This window comes from Ceratotherium simum, chromosome 34 (assembly GCF_057802395.1).
Source record: "Ceratotherium simum simum isolate JZ-2026a chromosome 34, ASM5780239v1, whole genome shotgun sequence".
Taxonomy (NCBI): domain Eukaryota; kingdom Metazoa; phylum Chordata; class Mammalia; order Perissodactyla; family Rhinocerotidae; genus Ceratotherium; species Ceratotherium simum.
In genome coordinates, this window is record NC_141933.1 from 7911067 (window position 1) to 7921184 (window position 10118).

Genomic DNA, 10118 nt, shown 5'->3' on the forward strand with positions numbered 1-10118 from the left:
ACATCCGTGCCCATCTTCCTCCAAGTTTTTTTTTATGTAGGATGCCGCCACAGCATGGCCTGACAAGCAGTGTGTCGGGTGTGTGCCTGGGATCTGAACTCTGGCTGCCAGCAGCAGAGCGCGCACACTTAACTGCTATGCCACGGGGCCAGCCCCTGGGAGAGATTTTTACTAGGGAGAATTACTGGGCCAAAGGATGGAAAAGATTTTATGATTTTGATATATTTTCTCAAACAATTTTCCTGGAAGACTCGTCTAATAGTCAGTGGGCTTAATGCTAGGGCCAATGTTGAGAGGGGTATTTCAAGAGAAAGAGTCTGTCTCCCAGGACTCGGCAAGATGAAGGGGCTCTGGGAAATAGTGCAGTCTGGTGGCGCTAGTCCTCAGCCCTCGTGGGGAAACCTGATGGTCCACAAGCCAACTGCAGCCATGCTCCCCAGGGATACACTCACTCTAACCAAGCTCACGAGATTCACGATTAACACTACACACCAGCTTACTCATTTGTAATGAGAAAGTCACCGAGGATACCATATTCTCATATGTGGGGAAACACATTCTCACACCACACAGAAACTCAAACTATGGCCAAATATGCCAGTTTACTAATTTACTAGAAATATAATGCCGATGGGTGCCAGCCCCACAGCGTAGCGGTTAAGTGCTTGCGCTCCGCTGCTGGCGGCCCAGGTTCGGATCCTGGGTGCGCACCAATGCACCGCTTGTCAGGCCATGCTGTGGCAGCATCGCATATAAAGTGGAGGAAGATGGGCACAGATGTTAGTCCAGGGCCAGTCTTCCTCAGCAAAAAGAGGAGGATTGGCATGGATGTTAGCTCAGGGCTGATCTTCCTCACAAAAAAAAAAAAAAGAGAAAGAAATATAATGCCGATGGCATGGGAACCTCAAATCTTCAGGCTAACAGATTCTCTCCCCGTCAGGCAGGACATGTGGAAAGCCGAATTATAACCAGAAGATTTACATGGTGAGGATGGAGGCAAAAGGATAGCTGTCAATTGCATAAGTCAAATATTTAATGGTGATAAGCTAAGGCCACTGACATAGTCACCTCTAGAACAGAGGGACACCTGCCCCCAAGACCTGACAAGGGTCGAGCCACTTCACCGTGGCACTGTTTGTTGAGAAGGGCTGTTTGGCACTATGACTTTTATTATGCTGCCCTTGACGCATGGCCTAACAATGATGGAGCAGTTTCCATGTGATGGATGCTGTTCTAAGCAATTTACAAATCTCTGGCCAGACCCAAACTGTGTCTCCTCTGACACATAGCACATTGCTGGCTCATTTCAATCCCACTCACCCAACTCTGATTCCCTGGGCACAAACCTCCTAATTTTGAGGTAATTGAGCCTCCTAAGTACTTTTGTGGCAGGAATGGGGCGTCCTCAGTGTGGTATTTCAGTCATTGGAAGGGTTTATACTTCGATAGTAAATTTGCATCTGACATATGCATCAGTCTACTGAGAGCTGGGTTACCATGAATCAGTCTCCAAGAATATGATCAACTCTGGATAGACAGACGAATCAGATAAATTATGGAGCTGTGAAGTTGTCAATCAGATCAACATTGTGGTAGCCCCACCAGGTAGTGCAGTTCTGCTTGATCCTACCTAGAGAGCCAAGCAGCTGCTCTTGGTCTGTCCTTCAACAACTATTAACGTGCCAGGCACCGGGAAAACAGAGGCGGATAAAGCAACATCTCTGTCCTCAAGGAGCTTCCATTCTAATGTAGGGAGACGGACTAAAACAGAGAGAAAATATATAACATGTCTCGAGGTATTAAATTCTATGGAGAAAAATAAAGCAAGAGAAGAAAATAAAGGAAGGAAAGAGGAGGTGGTTGCCACTTTAGGCAGGTTTGGTCCTTCCAACAGGGGACTTATGAGGTGGACACGTTTGGTGTGTCTGAAGAACAGCAAGGAGACAGAGTGAGGAGGAGAGTGGGAAGAGGACAGAGGGAGCAGGGGCCAGCTCAGACAGAACCTCACACACCCAGAGGTCCAGACTCTGAGTATTACTAAGGAAGATGGACAGCCGTGGAGAGCTGTGAGCAAGGAAAACCTGGCCTGACTTTCATTTGCAAGGAGCACTGTGGCTGCTGCGTGGAGAATCAGTTAGAGGTGGACAAGGCAGAAAGAAGCCAGGGGACCAGTTAGGCGGCTTCCTTCATTCAGAAGGAGACGATGGTGTGTGGTGGCAGTGGAGATAGGGAGAGGGCCCAGATCCTGGAAGGAGGGCCGCCAGGACCAGCATATAAGTTGGATGTGGGGTGTGAGAGAAAAGGAAGATTCCAGGTCTCCGAGGTTCCCGGCCTGAGCAATGGAAGAATGGAGGTGCCTTCTACTGAGATGTGGACTCCAGGAGAAAACCATCTTTAGGGGGAAAATCAAGTGCTAATTTTATAATCTCTCCAACTTCAATAAACTAAGGAAAATCTCATTATTTCCTTTAACATTATATGCACCTGGTTTTGTGTTAGCGACTTCACAGGGCACATTTTTAGCTCTCCTGCTCTCCATAGGCATACCTAAACTACTTACCTTCTTTCTTACAATGTCATTTACTTTGAAAAATTAAGGCTTGCTCCACGTTTATGGGTTTCCACAAGTTTATTTTGTATAAGGAGTAACTACTATTACTGAATGCACTGCTGTGGGCCTGGTACGTTACATATTCATTTTATGTTCAAGCCCTCCAAGATAGGGCATACATCCTCTGGCTATGCGCTTCTTGAGAGCAGAGCCTCTCCGTGCCTGTTTCATTCACCACTGTTTGCCTGTGTCTAGTACAGTGCCTGAACAGAGCAGCTGCTCAGCAAATGAACGAACGAATCCAGATTTTATAGGTAAGGAAACTGCAGCTCAGAGAGATAAAACAACTCCCCCAAGGTCACCGAGATCTTCTCACTCAGCCTTTGAGGACAATGCTTTTCCTCTACCTCTCACACTGGGGTCCAACGTTAGAACTGGATTATGTGATCACAGTATCTCCACTGGATACAAAACTATGCAACCATTAAAAGGAGTAATGGAGAAACTGTCTTTACAGAAATCTTATGATATGCTAACTGGAAAAAGCAGGATAACCATGTGTCACAAGGACTGCCATGACATAAAAACATCTATGCATATGATCGGAAAGGAAGACGCATAAGTGGAAATATAGTCACAATCGTATGAGTGGTTCATTTACTCCCTCAGAACTTCAAATGTTGTGATAATATTTTTAGAATAAAGGAAAAAATCCTACTTGTAGAACGGAATTTCTAAACCCTGTGTGCTCACCTTAGAGGGTGTGGTATAAGAGTTCAAGAGGGTCTCCTCTTCTTCCTCCACTTCAATTCTAAAAACACTGGTTAAGAAAAACAATAAACTTCCACCCAGAATCTCAGACAAGCGTTGATTAAATAAGAAATCTGAATATTAGGTACTTTTTATTATTTGTTTTTATTATTTATTTATTTATTTATTTATTTTTCCCCCAAAGCCCCAGTAGATAGTTGTATGTCACAGCTGCACATCCTTCTAGTTGCTGTATGTGGGACGTGGCCTCAGCATGGCCGGAGAAGCGGTGCGTCGGTGCGCGCCCGGGATCTGAACCCGGGCCGCCAGCAGCGGAGTGCGCGCACCCAACCGCTAAGCCACGGGGCCGGCCCTTATTATTTGTTTTTAAATTACACATTCGACTCTAGACAAATTATAAAATACGATATGTGGCCGGATGCAAAGACCTTCAGCAGAAAAGGATACAGCTCTTGTATGGAAACAATGTCTCTGGCTCCCGCGTGCCCGCTGTCCCTGCAGGCGCTGTGCCGGGCTTTGGACAATCTTTTGCTCAGAAACTGAGGAATAAAAGATAATGAATATATTATTCCATAGTCAAGTAGTAGAGGAGGTGTTTTCCACAGCCCTGAGGTAATAACAGGCATATGAAATATAATCAAAGATATAAAATCCTCAGAGTAAGAATTAAGAAGATACACACGCCAGACTAAAATAAAGACTTACTCTGTGACTGTTTCTCCACAACACATAACAATTCTAAAAATAATGCCAATTATTTGTTGAAGACTTACCACCTGCTGAGCACAGTTTTAGGTGATTTACATCCATTCTCATTTAATTATTGCAATAATCATAAAAAATATGGATTATTAGAAACACTGACAGAAGAGGAAACCGAGGCCCAGAGACATTAAGTAACTTGCTCAAGCTCACCATTGGGACTGGAATCCAGGTCTGATTCCGAAGCCCACTCTCTTCTCAATATATCACACCACCTCTCGTGAACTGTATTATTAGCTTGCTTACATTTTGTTCTTACCTCATGCTCAAAAGAGTTCAGGGTCTCTGAGGTAAGGCCAGCTTTATTCGTGCTGGTGCAGAAGGCGATCAGCTCGCCTACCATTCCCTCCTCGTTCTGTCCATAGAGAATGCACAGCTCTACCACTGAAGAGGGGAAAATTGGACATGTTAGAACTTAGTTTATTTCTTGCAGCTTTCACCTTGAAAAAAGAAAATAATCCTTTATTTATTCAATCAATATTTATTCAGCACCCACTAGTGCCAGGCAAAGTTCTAGGCACGAGAACACAGCCGTGAACAAAACAGAGAAGAATCCTTGTCTTCACAAAGCTTGCTACTGGGGGGAGACGGAAAACAAACAAGTAAAACATGTATGTTAGATGGTTGAATGCGCTACGTAGGAAAATAGAGCCAGGAGAGGGATCAGGGAGTTGGTCAGGGGGTGGCAATTTTAAATACAATGATTGGGGAAGGCTTCATTGAGAAGGTGATATTTTTTTTTTGTTTTTTGGTGAGGAAGATTAGCCCTGAGCTAGGATCTGTTGCCAATCCTCCTCTCTTCTTTGCTGAGGAAGATTGGCTCTGGGCTACATCTGTGCCCATCTTCCTCTACTTTATATGTGGGATGCCGCCACAGCATGGCTTGATGAGCAGTGGGTAGGTCCGTGCCCACGAACCCCAGGCCACCAAAGCGGAGCACACGAACTTAACCACTACACCACTGGGCCAGCCCCGAGAGGGTGACATTTGAGTAAAGACTTGAAGGAAGTGAAGGAGTGAGCCATGCAGTGTTGACGGAAAGAGCCTTCAGGCAGAGATCCTGAGGTGGAAGGAAGAAGCCGAATGGAATGCAGCAAAGAAGGAGGAGACAGAAGATGAGTTGATGAGGCCGACCCGGTGGCGTAACGGTTAAGTGTGCGCACTCCGCTGCGGCAGCCCGGGGTTCAGATCCTGGGCGCAGACCAACGCACCACTTTTCAAGCCATGCTGTGGCAAAGTCCCATATAAAGTGGAAGAAGATGGGCATGGATGTTAGCCCAGAGCCAATCTTCCTCAGCAAAAAAGAGGAGGATTGGCATCAGATGTTAGCTCATCTTCCTCACCAAAAAGAAAAAATAAGATGAGTTGAAAGAGTAAAGGGGGTGCAGATTGTTGGCCACTGTCATTACCCTGGTTGGTACTCTGCGCAAGCTGAGAAATTACTAGAGGGTCTGAACAGAACAGGAACATGATCTGACTTGCATTTCACAGGATCACTCTGGCTGCTGTGTTAAGCATAGACTGAAGGAGACAAGGGCAGAATCAGGGGGACCAATTAACAGAATCATGGCAAAATCCAGGTGAGAGATGATGGTGGCTTGGCTCAATGTGGAGGCAGTGAGAAGTGATTGGATTCTGGATAGGATATATCCTGAAGGTAAAGCCAGGGGGATTTGCTGATTGGTGTGAGGTGTGAGGAAAGAAAAGAGTCAAGGAGGATGCTGCCAGTTTTTGCCTGAGCACCTGGAAGGGTGGAGTTGCTATTAACTGAGTGGGGAAGACAGCAGGAGGAACTACTCTGAGGGGAGAGAGGAGACACGAGGAGCTTAGTTTTAGACACCGAGAGTTCGTGATGCCAATTAGACATCCAATTGGAGACATCAAGTAGCCAGATGGACAGACAGCTGGTGGTTCAGGAAAGAGGTCTGGGCTAAGATATAAATTTGGGAATCATCAGCAAACACATGGGATGTAAAGCCATGAGACCAGGTGAGATCACCAAGGAAGTGAGTGTATCTTGGGGCTCAGGATGAGGATGAACCTGCAAAGCCTGAGAAGTGGTGACAACGAAGCTACGAAAACAAGGAGCTGTGTCCAAGAAGCTAAGAGAAAAACGTGTTTTAAGGAAGAGGACATGATGAATGGTGTCAAATGCTGCTGATCAGTCAAGATGAGGACTGAAAATTCACCACTGGCTTAGCCAGGTGAAGGTCATTGGCGACCTTGAGAAGGGCAGTTTCAATCAAGTGGTGAGGAGGAAAAAGTCCACTGAAATGGGTTTAAGGAGGAAAAATTTGAAGACAGCAAGTATGGGCAACCCTTTTGAGGTCTGCTGTAATTAAGAAGGAGAGAACTGGAGTGGGAAGTGGGGTCCACGGAATACTTTAAAGGCAAGAGTAAGAACCACATTTCTATGCTGTTATGGAAAAAATCTTATAGAGAGAAAAATAGTAAATACATAAGAGGTGAGAATTACTGGAGTGATATCCTTACGAAGGTGAGAAGGAATGGGATTTAGGACTCAAGTAGAACGTTTGGCTTTTGCAAAGAATTTATTCATTGTCATAGGAAGAAAGGCGAGGTATATGGCACAGACACAGGTAGGTGGGAAGAAGTAATGGTGGTAGCTTATGGAAGTTTTCTAATGGCTTCTATTTTCTCGGGGAAACAGGAAGTAAGTCAATCAGCTGAGACTAGGACAGAAGGATGTTAAAGGGGCAGAAGGTAGAAAAGAGTCATCTAGAAGACTCAGAGTGAATAGACCAAAGAAATATGGTACAACTGTCAGGCAATATTAAAGTCCCATTGAGGCTGGTGATTATGAATTCAAAGTCTAGAATTCCAGTGCCAGTGTAAGTCATTTGTGAGATGGAAGCAACAGGCATCTTGGACTTACAAATTTGGTTCACGCAACTAATTTCTCTTGTTTTGATTTCAGGCTCACTAAAGAAATTTCTGATTATGATTGGGTTTCTCCTTTAAGTGTCCTTTTAGGAAGAGAGTGCACTGGGCATAAGAACTTGAAGTATTTTGATCTCTCATGAGAAATGAACTGTTTGCATTCTGGTTTTATACATTAAAAAAGAAGCTCAAACTGTTGATGAATGGTTAAGGCAGGTGCACATTCATCCTGATTCTAAAACTGAGAACTTCCATATCTCCCAGGACTTTGATTCCAACAACTCCTTACACCACCCCAGAGCCTGACCAATACAATGGATCAATATAATGGAGCACTAGACTCAGGGACAGGAGACCTGGGTTCGGAGACCAGCTCAGCCTATTAACTCTCCTTATCTGTTTCTCCATCTGTAAACAGCTGACAAGCTCCCTAAAGTTCCTTCCAAAGCTAAAAGTCAATTTTAGGAACCCACCTCAAGGGACTCATATTTGCAGACCACCAACAGCTGTGATGAGAATTGATGGCTCGGAAGTTTAGGGGTAGGCTGGAAGGGGTGGAGCCAGGAATAAAAAGCTACATTTCAAAACCCCAACATCTTGCTTGCTCTGTTCTGAGGCTTAAACAATTTCCAAACCCGCAGATGCCACCAGGCCTAGTCTGAACCTGGCACGTCCCAGTTCCACCTTTCTGGAACTGTGCTGATTTAAAATCGTGCTTCATAGTCTTATATTTGAGTTGGAATCCAAGCAGTACCCCGTGAGCATTCACAGTCCCCACATCCCAAATGCCAAAACTCAGCTTAATTCTTCGTCTTACAATCACTGAGAAGTCCGACCTAGGGGAGGTGAAACTTGGAAGCACTCCCCTTTGGGTTCTAGGCGACTGGGAACACGGGGCGAGAGCATGGACCTGGGCTGGGGGCCGCGGCGGGGGCGAGGGACTCACATTTCTCGAGCAGAGCCTTCTCGCAGTCTAGGCCGAAGATCCGCAATTCCTCCAGCAGGTGCTCTGCGGACACGGCCATGGTGACCCAGCTGGGGGCCGGGCCCAGCCAGCTCCGACCTGAGTCCAAGAAGCTCACGGGCGTGGAGATCGATGAGCAGGACGAGGTCCCTCTGATCCTTTCACCCTTCGGGGGACCAAGACAGAAGGTGACCAAATGGCCCAAGACCGCAGGCGGTCAGAAGGCCCAGCTGTCAGTCACAGAGAAACACTTTTTTTTTTTTAAATGTGAGGGAAGCCCCCAAACGCCCGAAGGACGTGAGCAGAAATCTCGAGAAGTCGCTTCCCTGGGGAGAACGTCCTGACTCCTAAAAGCTACCGCCGAGCATCTCAATGACGGGAACAGAATGGAGCAGCCAAGAAAAACCCGCCAAATGGTTTGCGCGGCGCGCGCATGCGCGAGAGCCGGATTCAACCCCACCCCTTCCCCTCTGCTTCCTTCTCCGGGTTTCCGACTCCGCGCGCGCACGCGCACAAACACCAACGCGCGCGCGCCCGCGCCTGGTGGTCGGTCCGCCTTACGGCGGCTGCGCAGTTGTCTCTAGCAGGGTGCAGACGTGGGTCTCGGGCGCGCGGCGTCCCCGGTGCCCCGTACCGAAACCGCGTCTCCCCAGCAGCCGCGGGACTTCTTTTCCGGGTACCGCCTGCTTGGCGAAGCTCCGTGACGCACGTTCGTCACCCTTCTGTCCTGTGCCTTGGTGCGCAGGCGCTGTCGTGTACATGCCCGCGAATGTCCCATTCTGTGCTCAACGCGGGGGAGGAAGAGCGTGTCGTCCTTTCTGTCTCCCTCGTCATCTCTGCGCTCCGTGTGCGCTCGAGGCATCTTGAAAGGGTGACTTGGTTAACGGGAATCTGGTTCCCGTATTTATCAAGGTTATTACCTTGGTCCCAGCCACAGTGCTAGGTGTGTTTTCTGGATTTGGGGCATTTGGGTGGAAAAGGGGTGGAAAGGTGACAAATGACTTCGTTTTGGACGTGTTAGGCTGGTGTGTGCCTTTGGGATTTCCAGGTAGAGGATCCCAGTGGGCGGCTAGAACCTTAGGAGTGAAGAAGGGTCACTAAGGGGGAGAGACTTTAGAGGTAAAATGAGAAGAGGGCCTTCCCCCTGAAATATTTCCTAATTCTTTGAGCCAGAATCTTCCATTGGCTCGTGTTAGATCAAATAACCTTAAGCATCATACTCTGCTAATGCAATGGTAGACTGGTAGTCTTTCTAGAAAACAAACTGGCAATATATATCAGGAGCTTAAAAATGTTCATCTTCCTTGACTCAGCATTTCTTGTTCTAAGAAAACTAGCCATTAAAATCCAAAGTTTTATGAACAAAAATGTTCTTTGTAGTCTTATTTCCAATAAAAAAAAAATACAATAAAAAAAATTGGAAACTAAACATCCAAAGCTAGAGGTTGATTAAGGAAAGTATGGGTATTTACCAAAGCAGTGATTCTCAAGACTGGGCCCCATGGCGTAGTGGTTAAGTTCCACTCGCTCCCCTTCAGCAGCCCAGGTGCGTGGGTTCTGATCCCAGGTGCAGACCTACACAACATGCGGCCATGCTGTGGTGGCGACCCACATAAAAAATAGGGGGAGATTGGCACAGATGTTAGCTCAGGGCTAATCTTCCTCAAGCGAAAAAAGAGGAAAATTGGCTACAGGTGGTAGCTCAGGGCGAATCTTCCTCATAAAAAAAAAAAAAATGCACCAAAGAGGCCAGACATTTCTAGGAGATAACCTCAGGGCATGCAATGAGGGACAAGATGCAAGGCAGAATGGGAGCACCCTGTCTTGGCTGCAATCGGGCAGGGTGGAACAGGGTGTAGTTTGCTTATTAACCGCAGTCAGGGGCGGGGTAGAGAGACAAAACAACCTTAGTCTCCCCTAAGGCTTCTTCCTGGTGGGTACCCAGGGTGGAGAGCGGGCGTGGTCCTCCTGGGTACAGGCAATAAAGGGTGTATTAGTTTTCTATTGCTATGCAATAATTTATCACAAACTTAGTGGCTTAAAACAACACCCATTTGTTAGCCCACAGTTCTGTAGTTCGGAAACCTGGGCACAACATGCCTGGGTTCTCCACTCAGCAAGGCTGAAATCAAGGTGTTGGCCAAACTGCGTTCTTTTCTAGAGGTTTCT

At 46.8% G+C, this 10118-nt stretch overlaps 1 protein-coding gene across 3 annotated transcripts in view; it reads right to left on the reverse strand.

Annotated features, from left to right (window-relative positions):
- POLA2 (DNA polymerase alpha 2, accessory subunit) overlaps positions 1-8662 on the reverse strand; it is a 28299-nt gene extending 19637 nt beyond the window's left edge. The window contains exons 1-5 of one of the 3 annotated variants that reach the window (XM_087422656.1): positions 8584-8662; positions 7932-8115; positions 4344-4468; positions 3770-3861; positions 3305-3362 (exon numbers count right to left, since the gene is read on the reverse strand). In XM_087422656.1, coding sequence (XP_087278782.1) covers positions 3305-3362; positions 3770-3861; positions 4344-4468; positions 7932-8010 — 354 coding nt within the window. In that variant the 5' untranslated portion in view covers positions 8011-8115; positions 8584-8662. Of the gene's footprint in view, positions 1-3304; positions 3363-3769; positions 3862-4343; positions 4469-7931; positions 8387-8583 lie in introns of those variants that run through there. The other 2 variants (XM_087422657.1, XM_004437597.3) reach the window with 2 other exon arrangements.
- Positions 8663-10118: the final 1456 nt, after the last annotated feature.